Consider the following 25931-nt stretch of genomic DNA (forward strand, 5'->3'; position numbering starts at 1 on the left):
TTTGTCACTTATCGGAAGAAATTCAGCCCAACTTAGGGGACACAAGAGGTATGGTTTTTGTTTTCCCCTTGGTGCTCATTGAACGGGTGCTTCAGAGATAACCATGGGTTCAAATCCTACCTCTACACTAATTAACCCTGAGACCTTGGATGGGTCACTTAAAACTTAGGAACCTCAGTTTTTTTGTCTGTAAAATGGGAATACTAATATTTACCTTACCAGATGATTTGGCAGGATTTCTAGCAGTTATTGTTCAATAAGAAAAAAAAGGAAAAAAAAGTGTAATATAATGGCAAATCCAGAAACCTGCATACAAAGGAATAAGTGCAGTAGGCAATTTGGAAGAAAAGAAAAGTTGGGTTTTCTTTGGCAGGGAGAGAATTGGGGATGGAGCAAAAGAGCCAAACCCCCTCTACCCTGGGATGGAAAAGAAGCACTTCTTTCATTTACAAAGAATATTACTTAACCACATGTATGTATTTGTGTAAAATTAGATATAGAGATATAATGTAAAATGTTTTATTTTAAAATAGTAATATCTACCTCAAAAGATTGGTAGAAAGATAAAATGAGATAATATATGTAAAGTACAGTATCCATAAGAAATAATAGCATAGAGTAGGAAATATAAAAAAATCATGCCTTATACTGGTTTTCTGGAAACAAAGTTGATGATTTAAGGAGAGAAAGTCAACAAGTATATTGCTCTTTTTTTTTCTGTTTTTGGTTTTTTTTTTTTGGTTGTTTTTAAAATTTGAACAATTTTTAAGGATGGTCTGAAACTGGCAAAATATGAATATACATGGGAGTATCATTTTATGAACTTAGATTGGAAAGATGTTTAGCTCTTGTGAACATATGTTTTCTTTAGCAATTAGAGAACACAGGTGCCTTGGCAAGTGGAATGTTTGTGTGCACACAAATTAGAAATAACAAACTTGATGAATGAGCTGAATGCCTTTTTCTATATGCCGTGTGACAGCAGCAACAAGACTGAATGAGCCAGAAGACTTCACACTGTCTTCCAATGAGGAGAAGAATAGTTTTCTCCAGAACTTCTTGGCAGAAGGTCTCTTGACTTTTCCGGAAGAAACCTGTCTTTTCCATTTATTCCTTTTCTCTGGGAAATTTAAGGAATGAAAGTTGTGTCCTTCATCCAGTGACAAGGAACATGTTCTCTTTGGGTCTTACTCCTTTTGTCTCCATCTGTGAGGAGAGCGGTTTGCTTATGCTTCTGCTCCTTTTCTTCCCTGTGTTGTCATCTGCCCTTCTCTTTCTTGTCACGTTGTCTGCATCTTTCCGTTTAAGGATAATGTGTCCGTCTTCTGATCTGAAGGGTAAAGAGCTGCTGCTTTTTCCCCTGTGAGGAGACTGCACCCTTCTTGTAAGTGTGCCTCAGCTGCCATCCCACACCAAGTCCACAGATAGAGTCCCTGTCCAGTTTTCAGGCTCTACCGTCCTACGAGGGAAACTCGGATGGGAAGGGCTGTATCTTCCGTCTGTCCCCGTGAAGTGGCAATGACATGAAAACTGCAGTCACAGGGGTGAGAGATGAAATGACAATGGCAGGCACCAGAGTTCCACTGTGGAAAAAAATTGGGGGGAATGAGCATTAGAAAGCCCAGAAGGACTGAACAGGAAGTGAGATGGCCATGGAAGCAGAGGAAAAAGAAGCCATGAGAGCATTTATTGGGTGCTGGTTGTGTCTCAGGTGCATGTGACATCTTTGACATCTGTTACCACATTTACTTCTCAGCAGATCTCTGAGTTAGGGTTTATCATGCCTGCTTTACAGGAAGAGACAGCACAGAGAGGGTGACAGGTTACTGAAGTCTCCTCCATTGGTAAGAAGGTAGAATGAGGAAGAGCCATGAAGGAAGGGGCACCCGATGGTGGCCCTGGCGGGGGGTCTGCCCAGTAGGCTGGCCTAAGTCTGCTGATCTGGGTGACCCAAGGGATATGACAGAGATCAGCTCCACTGCCTGGCTCCCGAGGGGTGACTTGGTTCCAGAGCTTCTTTTTCCCATTCCATTGCCTTTATGCCAAACAACATGAAGTCATGCCTGCAGCTGCTTCCTCCCAGTAGAAACGGGTGTGGGAACCTATGTTCATGGTGGCGGAAGGTAAAAAGGGAGCTCTTTTGCATGCTGACTGGAATAGTTTTGGGAGGCAGGAGAGTCCCTCTCACACCTTGGTTCCAATGCTGCATGGAGCCCATTTTCTTGGTGGCTTCTTGGATCTGTCAGGGAATTAAGTGTCAGGAACCACGAGAGCCCATAGCTGCCTTGAGTTGTGGGCTTTGGTATATCGAGAGGAGCCCTTTGCCTGTGGGTGATTATCTCAGGAGGGTGGCAGGGCCCATGTCATTTTGGGATTTATAGTAAAAAAAATCATAAACACGTATGATTAGTTTTATTTCTAGCACAAGACAACATAAGTATTGTTTGCTAAAATTGGTATTTATTTAATAATTCTTTCTTTCCAATGGTTTTAATAGGGGTTGAACCGTGGTGGTAGTTGATGGCTTAGTTCTGTGCATAAGAGGGAGGAGGAACAGCACATTTTTGAGCTATGATTATTCTGTCTTACAGAAATTGCTTCTGTAGTTTGAGTTTATATCAGATTTACACATGTAAAAATACATTTCTAAACTTCTTTTTTAAAGTGTGTCCTTACTTGGCTGCTCTTTTCCTGAGAATCTGTAAATTTTGGGAGAAATGGAGTAGTATTGTTTCCCACATTTTTTAATCTAATAGAGAATTTTTTTTTTTTTTAGGATTTTGTTTATTTGACAGAGAGAGATCACAAGTAGGCAGAGAGGCAGGCAGAGAGAGAGGGGGAAGCAGGCTCCCTGCTGAGCAGAGAGTACAATGTGGGACTCGATCCCAGGACCCTGAGATCATGACCTGAGCCGAAGACAGAGGCCCAACCCACTGAGCCACCCAGGCGCCCTAGTAGAGAATTTTTTTAGGAAGACCCCAAAAATCTGATTACAGAATTGTGTAGGGTAGAGTATCATACATTTCTAACCCAGCCCCCCCCACCCCATGATAGTAGAGAAATGACCTCAAATGACTTTCGATTGAAGTAAAAATCTTTGACAATTTCAACAGAGTTGATTAATATCTTTCATGTCCATGAAAGAATTAGAATGTCCTAGTTTGGGATTAGACTAGACTTAATGGTGCAAAAGAACTATAAAGAATCTAGTCCCCTTTTTTCCTGTGTACTGTGCCCCGTGGGTGGGAAACCTCTGCTGTAGACCAGTTCTAGAAGGTTAACTGTGAGAGTTTGACGTCAGCGGCTTCACTCTGACCACTTTTAGACAGGACAATGGTGACTCCTATCATCAGCCAACCAGGTTCGTACAGTTCTGAGTCTTTTGTTCTCAAGCTGAGTAAATAATGCTTTGCATTCCAGCCCTTTATTTAATGTCATCAATAGCATACCTCAAGACCACTTTTTTGGCAGTGTGTTAATGAATGTTTTGTTGAACCTTTTTCATTTATTAAGGACTGAGATATCTGATTTAATCTCGGTGGTGCTTAAAATAAACTTCTGTGGCTATGTTTACTCAAGCCCTTATTTGAAAGCTATTCTTATAGGCAGGCCCAGAGCTAAAAGATTCCTGGCTTGTTGGCCAGGGGCTGGCTGAGTGTGGGGTCACATTCAGGAGCCATTGTTCAGGTTTCTTGGACTTGACTTCTGGCTTACTGCTCTCTGCCCAGTCTAGATGGTCGGTGGGTTTCAGTTCAGTTATTTTTCATAGGTTTTCTGATTAAATAATTGGCCAAACGCATTCCTTGGATGATAAGCAGGAGAGGGCAGAGCCTTGGGAGGGGTTGGATGCCCCGCTCTGTGCCCTCTGAATTCAGTGCAGGACTCCTTGGGTTGCAGGGTCAGGGGCGTGCCAGCCACATCTTGGGCTCCAGGAAGTACCTATAGAGCTAAGCCAACAGTTTTTGGAAGTTTCTAGCTTTTACAGTTTTATTCTTCTTTCCTTCATTAGGATTGCCTTGTTGCAGAAATGGAGGATAAAGTTTTAACTGTAGTAAGTATACCTTTTAAAAATTACTGTAAAATTCCTTTCCCCAAACCAGTGGAACTCACATCAATTCGAGCAAGAATTCTGTGGCTAATTCCTTCAGGATATACTTTGAAATACTGGGTTTTGGGGACTTAAGGTCAAAAGGGAAGAATGAAAGTTATTTAATAACAAGAAGAAAATGACTACTGTGAAAATTCCTGTGCTTGGGTAGATGGAGGTCTCTTGTCTTCTAACATTTCAGTAGGTACAGTTATACTTAAATTACTAGCTAGGCTGATAATCAAGGTACACTGATCCACAGATTTCACTTTAGGAACATTTTGATTAAAAAAAAAAATCCTTGGCAAAAACCTTATGATGGAGGTGGGGGATGTGCTGTGATTGTTTAAAGAAATTTTGTGACTTAGTCATCATTGCTTCCTCCCTTTGACATAAGCTGGCCTGTGCTCTTTTGATAAGGCCTTCCTCCCACTGATGTTGAGGAATTTAGCAATGAAACAGCTATAAATATATTTTCCATAAATAGGGAAGCTAAACAAATTGGGGGAATGTAAGAAGTGTCACTTCTTGGATTCTCCCCCTTGGAAAAAAAAAAAATCCTCTTTGAAATTTCCTGATTTCTTTGGTGGCTTAATTTTGAAAGGTTAGATGAATCTGACTGGAGGAAACCACCACATGTAGCCATGGTTATTTTTACCTGGAGACCACTTACCAAGGATCTTCATGGCTCAAAAATTTTACCTTGTCAACGTTTGGGGTCGGAGAATGTGAGCCATCACTAAAAAGATCATACATCCTAAATATAAAACACAAATCTATTTTTTTTTTTTTAGATTTTTAAAAATTTATTTATTTGACAGACAGAGATCATAAGTAGGCAGAGAGGCAAACAGAGAGGGGGAAGCAGGCTCCCTGCTGAGCAGAGAGCCCGATTCGGGGCTTGATCCTAGGACCTGGGATCATGACCTGAGCCGAAGGCAGAGGCTTTAACCTACTGAGCAGGTGCCCCAAGCACGAATCTATTTATTGCCTAAATTATAACAGGAGAAAATCTAGGTTAACCTTATGTTTGCTGATGAATGTTTAGATAAAAAACCAAAGATAGGGGGCGCCTGGGTGGCTCAGTGGGTTAAGCCGCTGCCTTCGGCTCAGGTCATGATCTCAGAGTCCTGGGATCGAGTCCCGCATCGGGCTTTCTGCTCAGCAGAGAGCCTGCTTCCCTCTCTCTCTCTGCCTGCCTCTCCATCTACTTGTGATTTCTCTCTGTCAAATAAATAAATAAAATCTTAAAAAAAAAAACACAAAAAAACACCAAAGATAGAATCCATGAAAGAAAAACTGGCAAGGTAGATCTCCTTGAGATGGAACGCTTTGCTCCATGAAATGCAGTGTTAAGAGGATCCAAAGACAAGCCAAAGAGAGGGAGCAAGTATTCTTAAAACACATACCAGATAAAGAACTTGTATCCAAAATATACAAAGAACTGTTGAAATGCAATAATAAGAAAATAAACCCAGTTAAAAAGTGGGCAAAGGATCTGAACAGACACCTCCAAAGAAGATAGGCATTTGACAAATGAATATAGGGAACAGTGTTCAGCATCCAGTTTCATTAGGGAATTGCAAATTAAAACAGTAGTGAGACACCACTACACACCTGTTAGAATGACTAAAACCCAAAACATGACAACAACAAATGTTGGCAAGGATTAGAGAAGTAGTTGATTGCTGGTGGGAATGCAGAATGGTACAGCCCCTTTGGAAGATACTGCAGGAGTTTCTTGGAAAACCAAGCCTACTCTTACCCCCTTATCTAGCAGTTAGACCCCTGGGTATTTACCTAATTACAGAAAACCTACACAGAATGTTATAGCAGGTTTATTCACAATTGCCAAAACTTGGAAGCAGCCAAGATGTCCTCCAGTAGGTGACTGTATAAACTGGCACATGTAGACAGTAGAATGTCATTTAGAATACTCAGGATATTCCAGTCACTCATAAAAAGAAATGATCTATAAAGCCATGAAGAGATATGGCAGAACCTTAAATGCACATCACCAAGGGAAAGCAGCCAAGCTGAAAAGGCTACATATCGTAGGATTCTTATTATTTGACGTTCTGGAAGAGGCCAAACCCCAGAGACAGTAAGCCGGTCAGTGATTGCCAAGGGTTCATTGTCAGGAGGGTGACGGAGGTGGAGCAGGGGGGTTTTAAGTAGTGAAATTAGTCTGGATGGTATATAGTGGTAGATACATAGCATTATGCGTTTGTTAAAACCCGTGGAACTATACACCCCAAAGAGTGCACCCTAATGGAAACTGGACTCTCTTTTGATAAAAAGCTACCAGTTTTGGGTCATTGGTTGTAACAGATGTACCATACTAATGCAGAACGTTTTGATATCTTGTTCTTATTAGCCATGTGAGAGCTATTACTGGAAATTGTGTTGGGGTGGGGAAGGCAGTATAGGGAAATGCTGTACTTTGTGCTCAGCTTTTCTGTAAACCTAATAAAATTGCTTTAAAAAGACAATCTATTAAAAAAAAAAGCAGCCGCAGACAAAAAAAAAAAAAAAAAAAAATTCTTCTCGCCTTGTGAGAGTTTGATAGGCACAGAAGGTGAGTGATCACGAAGACATCATGCAGATGGCTGGGAAGAGGCAATTCTCCTCCACCGCCAAATGGGGGTTTCTGTGCAGTCTCTGCTTTTTAGTGGCCATAATTCTTGGAAGGGCTGTACGCTTTAAACACCCAAGTAGTGGCCCCATTTCTACAGATTGCAAATGCAAAGTTCACATGCCTTGGCTTCATGGAGTAGCATTATTAAAATAATTGCTGATGGGAGCTCAGGATTGTAGGGGAAGTGCATTTCTTTAAGATTCAGATTGAGATAAACTTGGTTAATGATTGAACCTTTCCTATTTGCCTCTCCCAACTTGAGGTCAAGGTTTTAAATGGCATCTGTGACAAAACAATACGATCTACTACGGATCCGGTTATGAGCCAGTGTGCATGTCTGGAGGAGGTTCACTTGCCCAACGTTAAACCTGGGGAAGGCCTGGTAAGAATTCTAGCAATACTTGCTTTCTTTTTCCTTTCTTCTTGTCTCTTCTCTTCTCTTTCCTCTTTTTCTTTTCTTTTCTTCTTTTAATTATTTTGAAGATTGATTTATTTGGGAGAGAGGTTGAGAGCTTGAGAAAACGAGTGAGGGGAGGGGCAGAGGGAGAAGCGGACCCCCTGCAGAGCAGGAGCCTGACTGGGGACTCGATCCCAAGACCCCAGAATCATGACGTGAACTGAAGGCAGGGGCTTAACCCACTAAGCCTCCCAGGTGCCGGAAATACTTGCTTCCTTTTCACATAATAACATACTATCATTTATTAAAGTTTTTTTTTTTTTTTTTTTTCCTGACTCCTTACTGCTTTTACTATGATTCTGAATAGAATTAAATTCGATTGTCTTCCATTATGCAGTTAGGAATTTGCCACCTTGAACTGTTGGTATGTTTTATGTCTTCGGTGTATAAAAATAAATACCGTTTTTAAACTATATTCTCATATCTTGAAGGAATTGTCTTAACAATTTTATTTTTAGGACTTGGCCATGCAGGGAGATATAAAACATTTACACAAAGGAAAGATGGTTTCTGGGTACAAAACAACATCTGCTCTGAAAGTCTGTATTAGCACTTAGGATGAATGTGAGAAGAGCCGGTGGAACAAAATGATTTCTTAAAAACAAGTTCAGAAATGTTTCATGAGCACTGTAGGAGCCCTATACGAACAGGCCCTGAGCGTACACACGGGCAGATTCCTTCCCTGGATCTGTGCCTCGGTACCTACATCTTCCAGTGGGGAGGCTACAGGGCTCCCTGATAAGCTTTTCAGGGCTGTAAGTTTGAGAGAGCTTGGTTTCCTCATCTGACAGAAGTGAACCCTAATAATTACTGCCTCACAGAGTTGTTGAAAGTATTAAATTAGATGAGGAGTGCTGGGTACCAGCTGCCGGACACATGGTTCCCGTGTAGTCATTGTTGGCTGTGCAGGTTCTGATGCTGGCACTGATGAGGAGGAAGGCGACGGGGAGGAAGGCCTAGTGTGTGGGTAGCTGTGGGGAGACGCCAAGGCAGACTCTGCTCTCAGGAAAACAAAAATCAACTGAGTATCGACAAGTTCAGTCTTAGTACATAGCAATATGCATGTTGAGACTTCTTGGGTTCACCTGATGGATGATAGTAGATTAATCAGGGAAGACTTCCTGGAGGTGAGTTTATAGTTCTGGCTTGAAGCAGAGAAATACCCCAGACGGGCAGAAGTAGATTTGTTGTTTTCAGATGGAAAGTTCTATAAGCAAATGCTTTGGAAGGAGGAGTTGCATAGGTCAGGAGAAAGGGATTCCTCTGTGAGAGAAAGAAACAGGAAAGGAGAGGAATGGGGAGACCCTTGAAGGTGTTAGCGTTTGATGAGATTCTTACTACAGAGTGGTGTAGGTTGCTGAGCAGGACACGTTCAGGGTCCAAATGATATCTGAGGAAGATCTACGTTATTGCAGCTTTGATATGTTATTGCAAATTCGATACTACTCTTTGCCCGGTCGACTTTTTTGTTCTTTCCCCCAATCTTATGAACATTTAATAAAATTTTTTTATGTCTGGTACATCAAACAGTGGAAATGTTTCCTCCATGGTATGGCATTTGCCTGTGAGTTTGCTCACCAGACCCATCAGCAGGAGTGCATTTGGCTTTACCCTTCCCTTAAAACGGAGCGGTGCCTGTTTCTGATTTACTCCCTGTGTCGTGTTGGTTAATAATCTTGGCTCATGTATCCTAGTCTGGGTTGCTGGTGGCTTAAGCAAGTCACCCATGATGACTGCTGATCCCCCATTTATCTGAATATATCGTGTCACCCAAGAGAAGGTCAGGAGAGAACAGTCCGTGTTTGAAATGCCTCATTCATTCCGCGGGTCTGAGAAGGTGCCTTCCGAGTCCCCAGAGTTATGGGAAAATTCTCCGTGCCCAGTACACAAATTATAATACCAGAGAGATCCGGCTGCTGATTTCTTTCATGAGTGTTCCCTTTCTGAGCTCCCTTCACTGCTCCTTGGCTCTGGTTTCCCAGAGTTTCAGGCGGCTTAGAAATGTGTGTTGTCCCGAAGCGATTGCCTTTAATGTTTTATAAGATGAAGTCTCCCTGGCGGCTGTGTTTCTGAATGTTGGAGTAATGAGTTAATATGTTTGTGACTCCCTCTAGGGCATGTACATCAAATCAACCTATGATGGATTGCACGTGATTACTGGAACCACCGAGAACGTAAGTGCGCACATCCGTTAAATGTAAAAGCTGTCGTGTGTTTAAACAAATGTGACGCGTGGTCCCTATACTTTTCGTTCCAACGTGTTCATCCTATTTTATTATCTGCGGTGAGAGCATGGGTGCTGTTTTGTTTATTTCTGTTGCTAGCATACTCCTTATCCCCAGCTGTTGGGAATTTATTATTTAAATTGTCTTTTATTGCTCTTGTTCCCATACCTTGCCCAGTTTTTACCCCCCACCCTTGTTAATTATTCCTTTGCACCCTGGAAGTGTTAACCCGTAAGTCTAAAAACAATGATCTCTTTGTGGTTGAAAACCACTCTTATAAGAACTGAAATTAGTAGCCGTATGTGTAAAATACAGTTTTTTGTTGTTGTTTAATGGAATTTAGATGGATCACCAGAGAAGCTATTTTGGGACTTTTACACAGTGTAGATACTTTTTACAGAGTTGTGTTTTGTAATATTTGGCATGATACTGAAATTTAGTACCCCTCCCGCCCCCCCACCCCCAATCTTTTGAATAGAAAAAGCAGGGCTGCTTTTCCTGTGAGAGTCTTTGTACACTGTTCACTTCCTTTTGGAAATGCTGCTCCATGAAAGGTTTTCTTGAGCCCCTCTAACATTTTGAATTTGTGAAAAGTAGAGCTAATTGAATGCTTTCTTTTTGTAACCTACAATATGGCTAGTTTTTGATGACATTGATATGGGGGTCGAAATGTTAGAATAGCTTCCTGGATCTGTATGAAAGAAGCATGTGTCTGTGGAACTAATCTGCTATTTAATCAACTAAGACAAGAGGAAATAATTTCTAAAAATAGAAGAAATTTGGTAGCTCCTCTGATCTGTTGGAAATAATGTGTTGAATTTTGAACTCGAGCTGCAGCGTCTTTTGATAAAATAAAACGGCATGATCTTTGATGAGGGTTTGTGACACAAGCTTGATATTCGTAGCAAGAAAGAAGTGACATTGCTGAAGGCAGTCAGTGAATTTTAAATATGGTGTGTGGTTCTGGCAGAGGAATGAGTGGAAGATGGTGGTGTCTAAGCCTTCTTTGTCGAGCTGCTGTGAGAACACACTGAGAAGCGATAGGGATTTTTTTTGGCATATCACCTGATAGGCAGTAACAGCACGGGAAGTTCTGCTTTTAGGTCAGGGGTGGTGCAGAAGATGAAATGCGTAATTCATTACTTGGTTCATCCCTCATTCTTGTCAGAGACTTGGTATATTTCAGGTCAACCAAAATGAGAACATACTTGTGTGCCACTCGGTACATTGTTTGGGAGTTGGAAGGATTCAGGGGGACGGTGAAGGTCATTTCAGTTTTTAAAGAGTGGAAGTTTGCATTCAGCAATTTAGTGATTGCCTTGTTTAATTAACCACCAGACCTGTATGGTTGCAGACTCTCCCTGGTCTCCTTAAAGCAGTTTTCATCTTGGATAGATGTGTAGTTCGCTATCCCGTTACTGCCAGAAGGCACACAGATTTCTCCTCTTCAAACCAGCCCCCCATCCTTTGGCTTTAAGGATGAGAGTTGAATGAGAGACGAAACAAGCTGCTTTTGAATGCAGTGAAATGTCAAATGCAAGGGTACGTCTCCTGGAATTCCTACAAGACTCAGTAAGACTGGATGAGAGGTTCAGGGTTGACATGGATGTAGTTGATCCCATGCAGGATTATACAGAAGTCATCCTAGAGACACAGGTGGTTTCCATCTTGTGAAAGATCAAAAATGGGAAAACTTGTCTTATTCCTTCTGGCAATCCATTTGAGAATGTCACTCATTCTTTTCAGTCATTGAGCTTGTGTTCACGGAGTACCTGGAATGTGTGAGACACTTGCTAAATCTTACAGATGGGGTTGGGGACCGTAGGTAAGAGCCTACTTCTCCAGGGCTTAATCTGGGTATTTGACCCTAAATGCTGCATGTTTTACACTTAAATGGCAGTAGAAAATGCCAGCTGCCAGCTCTGGGACAGCCTTCCAGCTAGCACTTAACGGTTGTTGTGACTTTCAAATCAGAATGCTGGTTAAGTTTTGTATGTATGTATATATGTGTGTGTATGAATGAGAGAGTGCAAGCAGGGGGAGGGACAGCGGGAGAGGGAAAGAGAGACATCGCATCTCAAGCAGACTCCCCACTGAGCTCGGAAGCGCATGCAGGGCCCCAGATCATGACCTAAGCCCAAATCAAGTGTCCAATGCTCAACCTACCAAGCCACCCAGGCACTCCCGGTATTAGAATGTGTTAAAGGAAGCCTAGTGTTGTGGTTGGTAGTGGATGGAAATCACCCATTGCATTCCCCGTGTTTATCTTGGCCTCCAGGCTGCAGCAACGCCCGTAGGTTCTCTTAGGCCTCCAGTCCATTTTGGGGGGAGGTTACCCGAGAAGTCAGGATCACTCCAAGGTCAGCCCAACAGTATCTAGTGATTCTCAATGACTTCTTTTTTGAAGTTGTCCAACACCTTGACAGGATCTCATCCATACTTCTGTTCCCTACCTCTGAGATGATGTGGGAATTCGATTAGCCTCTGAAGAATGGATGCATTCTTCTCCAGGTCATTGCCCTTTTGCAGAAAACCAGAACAAGCATCATTTTTCAGTAGTCTGGCTCGTGGTGAGAATAGGCAAGAGTCACTGCCCCAGGGAGAATTTTGGTATCAAGCTCTCTCTTTACCAGTGTTCTGCCAAACACCTCTCTTCATCACCTGGTAGGATATTTGAGAAATGAATGCATGAGGATCACTAGGAAGGAAAGTCAATTCAGGACATTTAGGATTGGTTTTTAAGATTGCACATCCATAAACAAGAACATCCTAGCCTCAGAACCATCTTTTAAAGTGAAGCTTTACCTTAAGTGAACCCCAAGCTGAGAAGATTATCTAGGCTGGACTGATTCTGAATGGACTTATGGAAATTGGTCTCTAACTATGGGTTAAGCATCTGCCATGGAGGGGCAAAAGGGAGCCTAGACACATTCTGTTTTTTTCTTTCAGTGCCTCAAGAGAAAGAGATTGAGGTAGACTATCTCCCTGAGGTACCCACGGTGCAGGTCTCTCAGGGAAGACACTGCTGGTTGTTATGGTGGCAGGAAAAATAACTCTCAGTTCCCTGTGCCTTGCGTTGGCCCTAGATACATTGAAGGGATAGTTTGTACAGTTTAATGCTATTTGCTCATTTCTCATTGAGCCTGTCCCAACAGTTGAGCAAGAAGATTCAGCCAAGGATGTCTTGTGTTTGGTTCCCATCCTCTTGACTGTGTTCAGAGGTGCTGCTTTTTTTTTTTTTAAGAAAAATAATTATAAATATGTCAGAAGATTCAGTTGGTTACATAAGTTACCAAATAAAATACTCCGGCCTCAAGAACATTAGATTGTAATTTGAAATCAAGGTTTTATCCTTTTCTTTGCTTTTGCTCATAGGAGACACCTTAAAAACAGAGAGTGCTAGTTTCATTAATTGAACAGAATATTGTGGACAAATATTTGAGAAATAGATTATATGTAGATATTTATATGCACACATAAGTGGAGAGAAAGCTATATATATATATATATTTATATATATGTGCAGATTTGTAGAAAGTATTATTGGGCAGAATCAAAATCTGGACTTCTGATACTAAAAACACATTCATTTTTGGATTCAACCAGAAAATGACAAAAATTTAAGTTTGTTTTCTCTAAAGAAGTACATTAAATTAAATTCATTTTCTTTAAAGAAGTACATTTTCCAATGTCACCATCTTTCTGTGCTATAATAGCATTGTGATGATGCGTAAAACAAGGTTGAGTAGACAAGAGTTCGTTTTGAGAATTGCTTAAAAGGAGATGTGAACATCACCATAACAATGGTTTTTACGTGTTAAGCAGTTGGTCAGCTTTTACAGGACTAATTTTGATAGGGATATACGTTAGATGAACCAAAGAAAGCCTTTTTTATTAGTTCACTGTGTCGCAGGATGTCCCACTCTTCCTGATGGGTTAGGTGGACCTGGCAGCATGTCCCACTCTTCCTGATGGGTGGACCAGGCTGTTGGAACGGACAGATGATCTGGACCAGCCAGCCATTCATCAGGTGGGGAACATGAGTGCCCACCCCCATGGCAGGCTTGACAGACCATATTGTCTTGGGATTGTCTCATAAGTGCTTCATGTCATAGTTCTGGAGAAAATTGTATTTCCACTCCTCATTGTCTGCAGAAGAAAGGAGGAGGAAGAAATAGAAGCAGAAACAAATAGAAGATTTAAAAAAATAAGACAGGTCTCTGTGTTTGTTCCTAATAGTCTCCTGCAGACAGATCTCAGAAGATTCACGCTGGTGATGAAGTCATTCAGGTTAATCAGCAGACCGTGGTGAGTTGGTTCATTGAGACTTAAGACTTATCATATTCCCCTCTAGCACTTTTAACTAAATCCAAAACCATTTTGCTTGAACTTTTGAAATGTGTGACTTTCATCCAATTTTCCATAGTTCTAAGTAGTGCTCAGATGGACACACTAGTGTCTGCTTACTTGCTCACAACTGATTTCCTTGAAATAAATTCATAGATTTGACTTTTCATAACTCACAAGTGAGTCCCTTCTCCTCATTTTCTTTCTTTGAAGGTGGGATGGCAGCTAAAAAATCTGGTGAGAAAACTGAGAGAGAATCCTACAGGAGTCGTATTACTGCTTAAGAAGCGCCCCACGGGTTCTTTCAACTTTACCCCCGCTCCCCTGAAAAACCTCCGGTGGAGACCGCCCCTCGTGCAGGTATCCGTTATTGGTTGTAAACCTTTTTCTTTCTTTTTTTTTTTTTTTAAAGATTTTATTTATTTATTTGACAGACAGAGATCACAAGTAGGCAGAGAGAGAGGGGGAAGCAGGCTTACCGCTGAGCAGAGAGCCCAATGTGGGGCTCGATCCCAGGATCCTGGGATCATGACCTGAGCCAAAGACAGAGACTTAACCCACTGAGCCACCCAGGCGCCCCTGTAAACCTTTTTCTGCTCTCTGCGCATGAACCGTGTTGAGGATCAGATTTGTCTCCAGAAAGAACAGTTACCATTTGATGGTGATCGGCTTCAGGAGTTTGTGTATGCGGAATCATTCTCTAGTCCTACTTCAGTGAGAACACAGGTTCTAGATTTTGCACTCGCCACATGTGACTGTTTAAATGATTAAATAAAATGAAAAGTCCATTTCCTTGGCCTCATTAGCCACACTTCAGAGGTCTGGTAGCCTCGTGTGGCTAGTGGCTGTCATCATCACTGCAGAAGTTCGTTCTGGTCCTTTTCCCCTCTCCTTTCAAACATATTTGACGGTACACGCTTTGAGCACGAACCCTGGAGAGACCACCTCGGGTGGAGTCCTGCCAAGGCAGGGCTAGGGATGGTGGGACTCGGCCATCCAGCGGGGAGTGGAACCACTGCCTTGTTTAGTTCAGAGCTGGCAGACTCGAGTGATCAGCAGCAGCAGACTGACTTACAGCCTCGTGTCGGAGACTGTTGTGTAATTCCGTACGAACAGTGCACTCCCTTTTCCCCACAGCTGGGTGGAGTGTGCTCAAGGGCCAGACCCCCTTCGGATATCATTGGTCCTTAGTGTTTATTTCTTAAATCATAAATATAAAAGCAATGACATCTTAATGCCCTTTTTATTTTATTTTATTTTTTTAAAAGATTTTATTTATTTACTTGACAGAGAGAGATCACAAGTAGACAGAGAGGCAGGCAGAGAGAGAGAGGGAAGCAGGCTCCCCGCTGAGCAGAGAGCCCGATGTGGGACTTGATCCCAGAACCCTGAGATCATGACCTGAGCCGAAGGCAGCGGCTTAGCCCACTGAGCCACCCAGGCGCCCTTAATGCCCTTTTTAAAGACTGAGATTGTAATTTATGTGGAACCGTCTGCCATTTTACGGTTCATCTTCAATGGGAGGAATGGTAGTTGTCTCAGGCTTTCAGTTTGAACCCTCTGTGATACATACAGCATTGGAAATACACCTACATGTGTACCTCGATGCAGGGTTTAGAATAAATAACAGGGGCACCTGAGTGGCTCAGTGGGTTGGGCCTCTGCCTTTGGCTCAGGTCATGGTGTCAGGGTCCTGGGATCGAGTCCCGCATTGGGCTCTCTGCTCGGTGGGGAGCCTGCTTCCTCCTCTCTCTCTCTCTCTCTCTATGCCTGCCTCTCTGCCTACTTGTGATCTCTCTCTGTCAAATAAATAAATAAAATCTTTAAAAAAAAAATAAGTCGGATATGGAGTAAGGAGGGACACATAATTAAAATCACTGCTTAAATAATAACTGATAAATAAATGATTTATAAGTCAATTCTTATAAGTAATCATCTCTTAAATAATAACAATATCAATCACACCCCAACTGTGATGGGGCAATGCCAGTGAAAGACTCATGCCAAGAGGTCATTTGGAAGAAGCATGGAAAAGACTCACAAAGCAGCACAGCCTAGTGGTTAGACAGGGGGCTTAGAGTTCAACTTCTCCAGTTTGAATCTCAGCTCTGCCCCTTCTAACTATGGGATCTCTGATAAGGTATTTAATCTTCCTAAACCTTACCCCTAATTATTGGTATTTACTGTGAGAGAAGGCTGGGGCAACTGAGTGGCTCAGTTGGTTAAGCATCTGCCTTCGGCTCAGGTCATGATCCTGGGGTCTCGGGATCGAGCCCCCACATTGGGCTCCCTGCTCAGTTGGGAGCTGGCGTCTCTCTCTCTCCTTCTGCTTCTCCCCCTGCTTGTGTTCTCTCTCTCACATGTCTGTGCATTCTCTTTCTCTCCCTCTCTCTCAAAAATCTTAAAAGGCTTTGGACTAAGGGATGAGGAAGGCAAGCAAAGCAGGTGTGCAGTGTGACATTGCACCTGGCTGGTGATACTAGTGACAGAAATTAGAGTCGGGAAGGCAGAGATGGTGGGTCTTCTGAGAATCACTGAGTCGGAAGTGGGGGGGGATAGTTCAAGTGCCTGTGTTCAAGTGTAAGTGGAAGCTGTTTTTAGGTACAGGCTAGTTAGTCCCTTGATGTCTGGAAATTCACTTCAGAAGGGCATGCTTCCCTCCTCTCTGGCTCTGTCCACCTTCCTGCCAAGTCTCACTGACTGTGCAGTTTGGGGACCAGTTGATGGTGAGGGAAGAGATACCTCATTTTGTTCTGACCCAGGGGTAGAACCAGCATCACAACTGAGAGGCCGTTTCATAGCTTAGCTACCAAGTGTCCTCATAACGGGTCCAGGATAGTTGCAGAATATAAATTCTGGAACACTGACACTCCCTGACATTGCTGTGTGTCATTCTCCAGGCTTCACGCCTGGGCACCCACCTCTTGTGGGAGTGCGTTTCTTTCATTCTTGTCACCATCATTAATGTTGCCTGTCCCTGAGAAGGTGTCCTCGTTGGTTTTAGGCCGTCATCCTGGTAAATGAGAGTTCTTCTTATAGTCGGCATCATCAATGCTGGAGCCCTTGGAGAGCGCCCACTCTGTGCCAGTGCTGTACTGTACTTCTGCTGACACTCCTGGGGGCCCTTGATGCTGTTTTCAGCATTTTTTTCAGACGCTGTTAATCAGTTCTATATTGAGTAGAGTTGACTGTGTTGGTGGCCACCATCCAGATTGTAGGGATCGTGTCACAGGAGACTAAAGACTAAGCCCCCATTTCTCTTGAGTCTGGGGGTCTCCCCCTAAAACAGGCCTGTCACTGTGAGTACATTCCAGTCCTTTCAGTCCTTAAATATAGCTCGTGGTCTCACTTGGGGGGGTACTGTGGGGTCTTGGGTCACCATCCCGGCTGGATAGGGTTTGAGGTACCAGGGGCCAGGCACAGTTCTCGTGTGGCCGTCACCACCCACTGGCCGTCACCAGAGGTCTTTATGCCTCGACTCTGGGATTTTGGAAGCCTTTCTTTACCCGCCAGAAAGTGGGTCATCATTGTTAGTCTATAGAAGAAATAAGACTTGAAGGTCTCACATAAGATTTTAAAAAATAGGTCCTTTTGAGCCTAATAACATAATTAAAATTAAGCTGTAAGGATTTTAAAGTTCTAAAATTAACTTGTATGAATGTGTGACAAAAAGCGCATAAGGTTGTGCACTTACCGTGTGACATGCAGTGTGCTAAGCCTATGACGTGTATCGTGTCACTTAATTCGCCTTCTGTGGGTGCTATTCTTGTCTCGTTTATTCCCGTCTTATAGATGAGGCACAGAGAAGGTGAGCGGTTTGCCCAGAGATACACAGCTAGTGAGAGCTGTAGCCAGGATAGCCCCTGGACGGAGGCTCCTATGCATGGTAGCATCGCTCCTAATTTGTATGAACTCACGTGACCAGGGTGGGCCACAGCCCAGTGCAGGAGCTGCTGTCAGGATGGCTGTTTTTTGAGGAGGAAACAGACAAGGGTATTTAAGCGATTTGCTCAGAGATAGAATCCTAACCTGGCTTCCAAGCCTCTACTTTTTTTTTTAAAGATTTATTTACTTATTTGCGAGAGAGAGAGAGAGAGAGAGAGAGCGAGCGAGCGCGCAGGCATGCAGATGGGTGAGTGGGGAGGAGGGGCAGAGGGAGAGAATCTTTCAAGCAGACTCCATGCTGAGCGCAGAGCCCGATGAGGGGCTCGATCCCACGACCGGTGCCTTTGTGACCTGAGCCAAAACCAAGAGTCAGTTGCCCAACTAACTGAGCCACCCAGGCACCCTCTTCCCTCTACCCCCAAGCCTCTACTTCTTCCTACACATCTAGTCTTTCAAAATGCCCAGTTGATTCTGAGTGTCTCAAAGACTACACATTGAGTGTTGCTAATAGTTGTAAACACACGAATGACGCTGGCCCTCGGTGTTGGCTTTGGGGAAGGAGAGTTACCCAAGAATAATCTCACCTCTGCCCTGTGCACTGGCCTCTATTTCAGGCCTCTCCTCCACCCACGACAACCCAGTCCCCTGAAAGCACTATGGATACCTCGCTGAAGAAGGAGAAGCCAGCCATCCTGGATCTTTATATCCCTCCTCCGCCGGCCGTGCCCTACTCTCCCCGGTATGTCAGCGTCCGTTGGCGGTGTGCATGCCCGTCTCCTGTGTGTGGAGATTTGAGTGGCGGTATGAAGGCCATGAGGATTTCAAGGGCAGAAGCTGATGCACTCCAGGGTGACAAGGCTAAGTCTTGAAATGGCAGTTGTTCTATAGAGTGTGGTCCTGGGAGTAGGGCTGGGAAGAATGGGTGAAGGGGGCGGGTCACAAGGTCCAGACTTCCAGTTACAAGATAAGGAAGTTGTGGGACATCACGAACAGCACGGCGATTATAGTTAACAGTATTGTACTTTATACCTCCAAGTTGCTGAGAGAGATTTTAAAAGTTCGCATCACAAGAATCGAAGCATTTGTGACTGTGTGAGGTGATGGGTGTAAACTTTTTGTAGTGATCATTTCACAATAGGTACATGAATCAAGTCATTATGTCATACACCTAACATGAGCCCAACATTCTATGCTAGTTATTCCTCAATAAAAAGGGAGGGGGATGTGTGATCGTTTAGGGAGAAATGTAGGGATGGATCCAGGTGTCATGGGTCTTGAAACTATATAGTTTGTTGGAGAGGAGACTCTCTAGGTAGAGAAAGCAGCCTACTTGGGAATGCATTGTTTTAGCTCCTCCTGGAACACTGGAAAGGGCTGTTGGGGGGGTCCCTGAAGCTGAAGTTTCATTATGTATAAGGTCAGATCATCTCTGGGGAGGAAGATAATACATGATTTTGTGCGGCAAGTTAAAGGTAAGCTGTAGTTGGGGGTGAATTTGTGTTCTTCTTAGGACTTAAGAAATGTGGATGGAGATGTGGTACTTGTGGTTGCGTGTGTTTGTGTGTCTCTTCGAAGTTCTCCTAGAAGACATTCTTAATTGGCACATGGAATAATGAGGCTAGCCATATTAGCTGTTCCTTGGGGGATTATTTAGGTGTGAAATACAGGTTTATTTGTATCAGTTTACCTATTTACGGAGAATTTAACTCATTTATTCAACAGAAGTGTAGTGAGTGGGAGGCCTGCATCAGCATCTTACACAAAACAGATGCGGTTCTTACCCCCGGAGAACTGCCAATGTCTTAGTCAGCTGTTCAAGAATAAATGGAGAAATACATAATTATGGTATCATATTTCATAAGAAAAAGTTCAGGCTGAATCTTACAGTGATATGTTACTTGATATTGGAAGTGTTTTGTTGTTTTGTTTTTGTTTTAAGCTGTTTGAATCTGTCCTGTTTCTTCCCTGGGCACAAGGAAAAATGAACATCGTTTTCCTCTCCCTGGCTTTGGGCCACCCAGAACTTAGTACAGCGCATAGAGAACCTTAGCTGATCAGAGGCATCCTAGTTGGTAGATGGGACCGTTCCCTGTCCTCACAGACCAGAGTCCTGTGGTCATAGGATCTTCAATGCGTTTCAAGTGACAGGTAGTTGCCTTTGCACATGGAGGGCACAGTTTCACTGATGACCTGTGTGTGGGTGGTTTTATAAGAAACCAGGAGGCCACTCCCTAACCCTGAACTCTGAATGTCCTTGTCTGGGTGTCCGTGAAGGGTCACAGAGCAGTGGCAGGGAAAAGGGTACGTGCATAGTAAAGGGGAAAGCGAACTGGAGCTTTTAAGCCCAGGGGAGACACACATGCACACATGATACATAGGTACACGTGCATACACACATATACTTACACACCGTTAATGAAGGATACCTTCAGAGGAATGAAACATGCACATGGCTATGGAGAACGAGAGGTGAGTCTTGAGAGCTTTGTGACTGGGGCAGTTATAGGCCAGGGTTAAAAGTATAGAAGGAGATGGATTTGTAGAAGGGAAAGGGGGGTGCACAGGCAGGAGGTTCACTGGGAATACCAAGCAGGCAAAGCTGATCTTTAGATTATTTTTGGACTCAGTTGATGTTGTAATTTGTCTTGTAGTTTTTGCAATGATCACCTAAGAGAATTTTCTAGGTTCAAAAAAATGTAACTAGCTGGTAACTTGGATTCAACTAGAATTAAGTTTTAGGAAAGCTGACATGTACAAAGAATTAAGTTGGAGTCCTTAAGCCACACTTTCCAGTTTCTGTAGGGAGTTCAGAAAACAGACACTCTCCACTGGGTATGATAAAGGCGCCTTTGTATTTTTTGACATAATTTTCAAACCTAACAACTCCATTATACATCCAGTGTCTTCTCTGCTAGATCTTGGCAAAGATACTACTTTGGGCATCAGAAAAATGGCTCAATCATACCTTCACTTGTGATTTCTATAATAAATAGGAGATTCAGATAAGAAGTACAGGAAACCAGAGCTGTCTTTTCAAAGCTGTATTTATACTCTTTACACATATCTGGGGAAAAAAAAAAAGTGATTTTCCTTTATTTAGTAGGATCATGCTATTTACTCTTACGTAATAGGATTTCTGTGTATTGGAGGGTAACAGAACGAAAAAGGAATGCTGCTTCCTGTAGTGGAAAGGAAGATTAAAATTTTCTTACGTGTGTGTGCTGGAGGAAGTATGTCCTGTAATTCTTCTGTAGGGGAGGATCTTTGTAAGCGACTTAATTATTGCCCACTGTCTTCCAGGGATGAAAACGGGAGTTTTCTTTATGGAGGCTTCAGTAAGTGTAAACAGCCATTGCCTGGTCCTAAGGGTTCCGAGTCGCCAAATTCCTTCTTGGACCAGGAGAGCCGAAGACGGAGATTTACCATTGCTGATTCGGATCAGTTGCCTGGGTATTCGGTGGAAACCAATATTCTGCCCACAAAAATGAGAGAGAAAACTCCATCTCATGGTACATTTCTGCCTGTTTGTTTTGTTCTGCTGTTTGTTTTTCCTCCCTCCCCTACCCCCCTTCCTTATTTGGAACTGTTGGATGGATTTGGCAGACTTGCAGGGTAATCTGAGGAAAACATAAACCTCAATGAAATTCTAAGTATGAGACCTTTATTCATCTCTCCAAAGCGAAGTCTTGTTGAATCATTACTCGCTGCCTGGCATCAAAGCCCAGTGGAGTGAGATCATGTTACGGTTTTAACTTGCAGGGCCTGGTTTTTAGCGTGGAACGGCTTTGCTCGGTAGACAACACAGGCTTGAGTTCGGCCGGCCTGTGTTCTCACTGCTTGCCACGGAAATGGGAGGCCTGGCGGTACTTTTCTTAGTTTACAATAATGTTATCACTTAGGTTTAAGTGAGTGTGATATGGGGGAGTCTTAAGTTATAAATAAAAGGAAAGATGCTTTAAGGTCCACAGACTCTGTCAACTTGTCGTGTCCTTCCCTTCCCTTTGAAGGCAAGCCCCGACCTTTGTCCATGCCCGCGGATGGGAGCTGGATGGGGATCGTGGACCCTTTTGCCAGACCTCGAGGTCATGGGAGGAAGGGTAAGTTGAAACAAACCCAAAATACACCAAACCGGAATCAAAAGGGCCATGGCCCTCACTTCAGCCCTGTTCCTAGTTGTGCTATAATAACCAGATAGAGGATCCCAGCCTGAGTCCTGTCCCTTCATATAAAACGTCTCTGAGGCCCTACCTGTTCCTGGAATGGCAGAATTATATTACCCTAGTTAGTGACTGTGAATCTTCTCATTAGCATCGTGTGCTCTAAAAAGGTTGTGGGGGCGCCTGGGTGGCTCAGTTGGTTAAGCCTCTGACTCCTGAGTTCAGCTCAGGCCATGATTTCAGGGTTCTGGGATGGAGCCCCACCTCAGGCTTTCTGCTCAGTGGGGAGTCTGCTTCTCTCTGACTCTCCTTCTGTGCTCTTTCTCCCTCCAACAAATAAATAAAATCTTAGAAAAATAAATAAATAAAAGGAAGAAGAAAAAAGTTCTGGAGGCTCAACTTCCACAGTGAACAACCCCTCACAGCTCCCCGGGCCTTGGTAAAGTTCCTCCCTCACGAACCTGAATCACCTGGAGCAGAATAAAGCAGGAAAGGGAGAAGATGTCTGTGGAGTAAGGTCCAGGATACCCTTAACTGGCATATGAAAGTCTGTGGAGCAGTCAGCAGGTGGCAGGGCTGTCCTTTGTTTAGGTTTAGAAATGTCAACATCTTCATTGCTGTTCTCTTGGGCTTTTAATTCCTGATTTAGCCTTTTACTTCCTTTTAGAAATGAGAGAGGTGGTGGGGAGTGTTAAGTCTGAAAGTGGAGACATACTTGACCTCCTGTTTCACCTTCCATAGTTCTGTCGTAGGATTGTTTTAGAATGAAAAGATGTCTGTCCGCGTGATGGGCACTTAAAAAAAAAAAGCAGCTTTCTTGAGAGAGGACTCACATACCATAAATCTGCTTACCCTGTTAAAGTGTACAATTCAGAGGTTTTTAATGCATTCATGGAGTCGTGTGTCCATCAGCACTGTCTAATTCCAGCATATTTTATCACTTCAGAAAGAAACCCCTGAGGCAGTCACTCCTCATGCCCTCCTCCCTCAGCTCCTGGCAGCCACTAATCTACTTTCTGTGTCTCTGGATTTTTGTACTCTTGAGTAGACTCCTGCATTATGTGGCTCTTTGACAATGGGCACTTCTTCAAAGCAACTACCCCTTTGGTTAACAAAAACGAAACAGGCACACTGAGAAACATCTAGAAGACAGGAGAAAATAAAACTCCACTGTCTTCTGCTTCCCCAAACTAGACATAATCAGTCTGAATGTTTTCTGATGTTATACACTTAGAAAAAATGTACAAAATGGAAGAAATAGATTTTTGACAGTACCGTGAAAGGTGACTTACTCAACACATGTATGTTTTCTGTAGCAACTGCATGACATCCTAACATCCATGTCAGGGCTCTAGCATGTACTCACCCAGGCTGCTGCTGCTGGACACCTCCGCTGGGTGTGTGCCCCCCCCCTTCCCCCACGTTGAGCACCCATGCTGCACTAAGCATCTTGTCCCTAGATCGTCATAATTTCTGGGTCAAAAGAATGTTACACGTGGCCAGACTGCCCTGCATTTTAGGTTTCTCTTCAGTTTCCTAACTATCCCGCATCCCCCACCCCCACTCCTACCCCCAACCGCCCCCCCCCCCGCCCCGCCCCCAAGAGCGGTGTACTGGCATTTAGGCTGGGACCATTTTTCCTTTTTTGGAACTGTCTTAAGCATGGCTGAACCCTTTCTGTTAAAGGTGAGTGACAGTGCCTGCCCTATACTGAGGGTGTCAGCCCAAGGCACCCCCACCTTCCAGATTGCTCGTTAGGGGAGACTTGGGGATAAGAACCACTGCCCCGGTGCCCACAGGCATTGAACAAGAATAGATCGGGCCTTAAGGAGTGCAGGCTGAGACAACCTTTTCGCTTTTTTTCCCCCTTCAATTTCGAGTGAAATGTTACGAAAATTCTAACACTGCTAAAGAAGTGTGGGCCCTCCGATTCTGCCCTGCCCTTGTGTTGCCTCTTGGGTTGTAGAAGCAGACTTAGATGGACTCCTTCCACTTCTACTTTCTAAACATCCAGTGGGGTGCGCCTGGCTGGGTGGGGGGAGGGCGGGGTCTGGGACGCACCCCGAGGGCACCGGGTCTCAGCACGATGCCCGCCTGGCTGAGCTGGACGGTGCTGTGGATTTTAATGGACTCGTGGGCTTTGTCTGCAAACAGGTGAGGACGCCCTGTGCCGGTATTTCAGTAACGAGCGGATCCCCCCCATCCTCGAAGAGCGCCCCTCGCCCCCGTACCGCTTCTCCAGGCCCCCAGCGGAGAGGCAGCTGGTCCGCGGCACGGACTACGTCCGGGGGAGCAGGGGCTACCTCGGTTCGGATCTCCACGGCAGCGCCACCATCCCGTTCCAGGAGGAGGGGACCCGAAAGAAGCCGGTCTCCTCGGCGGCCAAGGCCTCCTCCACGGAGCCGTCGCTGCTGGTCAGCTGGTTTACTCGCCTGAAACTCTTGACTCACTGAGCTCCGCCCTCCTCGGACTCGTCCCTGGCCCCCGCCCCCAAGTGCCTTGCTTTTTCCGTTGACAACCTGTTCCGGTTTCCATCCACAGTATTACATCGTGACCTTACACGATTTCATTGTTTGTTTCTTTTGGAAGTTGTATACTGCCCTTCTCGGACTTTGGAAGTGATTGGATGGGGACAGATCACGGAGGATCTTAGGTGTTGCCTTGTGGAGGCCGAAGGAGAGAAATGAGTCGAGTCTGCTCCTCTTGGCTTCCTTAGGGCGGGAACACGAAGACACACACTGTACACTGGGGCCTGTGCCCGGAATGTTTTGGTCGTGATGAGGAACTGGGCCATGGTGGTGTTGGGGGCGGGGCTGAAGTTGGTGGCCCTGTCACACGGAGGCCTTGGTTTGTGGTCCATCTTCTTCACCTGAAAAAGCCAGTGGAGAAAACATTTTTGTTTTGATTTTTCAAGCTACATACCCTGTTTGTAAGTGTAGCGGCTTTGACTTTGAAATAACATGTGGCATGCATTTCCTGCTGTTTCAAAGAAGTGGTTTCAGTAAGTGTAGGCCTGTTGCACTTGGTTATTCCCTTTTCGTAACAATCTCAGTATGTAGGTCAGTTAACACAGAAACACATGGACACATTTAGGTAGGGATTACTACACACAAAGAAGTTTATGATTATTCGTGAGGGGTGTCGTTGTTGTTATATATTATTGTCTTTAAGGGAAAAGAAGCTATAAGATGTGCTGACAGCCAAAGGATCATTTCAGAAAAATGAAGCAACAATATTTAGGTTTATGAGAGATACAGCAGTTTGCATTTTGACTGTGTAAATTCTGTCTTCCAGGAAAAACAAACAAACAGGCAGTTCTTCAAAATTGTACATATTTTGCAAAATAGAAATCTCTTGGAAAGTCTCATGGTCACTAATTTTCAACTAGCATCAGGTATTTTGGAAAAGTGTGTCAAGATATTAACTCTTGTTTAAACTGAATGTATGATATTTTGTTAGAACAGAAAAGTCCTATCTTGTTAATTTAAGTGTTTTAAATATAGTTGTATATTTTTCTTACTCTTAGTCACGTGTAATTGAAGTATTTCTGCTTTGCATCCTGCGTGAAGCTAATGAAAACGAGGGTTCAGGGTGCTTTTCGATTTACAAGTGACCCCTCCCAGGCTGCTGCCTCTATGGGCGCTATTGTTAGAAAACAAAATAAACCCTCCCAAGCATTTTGGGATTTTTTATGGTTTAGAAGTGGGGGTGTTGAGGAAGCATCGTATAGTGACAGTTACATCCGGGGAATTTTCTGAGGTATATTCCTAGGCCGAGCTGGTATTCCCTGCTCAAAAACAACCCCCTGCCACCCAACACCAACACCTCTGGAATTGTTTACTTTTTGCTCAAGTGCCTGAAATTCAACGAATTAGAGCTTCCCTGCAGTTAGTCAACATCTTCCTTTTTAAGTGCCTCCGGTGAGGCTGAAGGGATTGAAGGCAGTTGGGCTCCTCCTGTCAGCCTCCGAGGGAGCTGCCGCTGAAGGACAGAAGAGGCTTGGAATGCATGATTCATTGGGTGCTTTAAACACAATGTAAGGGCAGAGCTTGGTGGGGAGGTCTGGTAATAAGGCTCTGGGGACTAGTGTGGAAGCTATGGAAAAGGAAGGGCACCAGCCTTGGCCTATTTTACT

General features: G+C 43.9%; 1 protein-coding gene across 3 annotated transcripts in view; it reads left to right on the forward strand.

The window, feature by feature from the left end:
- Positions 1-25321, forward strand: part of CNKSR3 (CNKSR family member 3) — an 88562-nt gene extending 63241 nt beyond the window's left edge. For all 3 annotated transcript variants that reach the window (XM_059176700.1, XM_059176702.1, XM_059176701.1), the window contains 9 exons: positions 4010-4051; positions 6988-7107; positions 9297-9356; positions 13647-13715; positions 13968-14114; positions 18254-18378; positions 20940-21148; positions 21647-21736; positions 23951-25321. In XM_059176700.1, coding sequence (XP_059032683.1) covers positions 4010-4051; positions 6988-7107; positions 9297-9356; positions 13647-13715; positions 13968-14114; positions 18254-18378; positions 20940-21148; positions 21647-21736; positions 23951-24249 — 1161 coding nt within the window. In that variant the 3' untranslated portion in view covers positions 24250-25321. The remainder of the gene's footprint in view (positions 1-4009; positions 4052-6987; positions 7108-9296; positions 9357-13646; positions 13716-13967; positions 14115-18253; positions 18379-20939; positions 21149-21646; positions 21737-23950) is intronic.
- Positions 25322-25931: the final 610 nt, after the last annotated feature.

The sequence above is a fragment of the Mustela lutreola genome, chromosome 6, assembly GCF_030435805.1.
Source record: "Mustela lutreola isolate mMusLut2 chromosome 6, mMusLut2.pri, whole genome shotgun sequence".
Lineage (NCBI taxonomy): Eukaryota > Metazoa > Chordata > Mammalia > Carnivora > Mustelidae > Mustela > Mustela lutreola.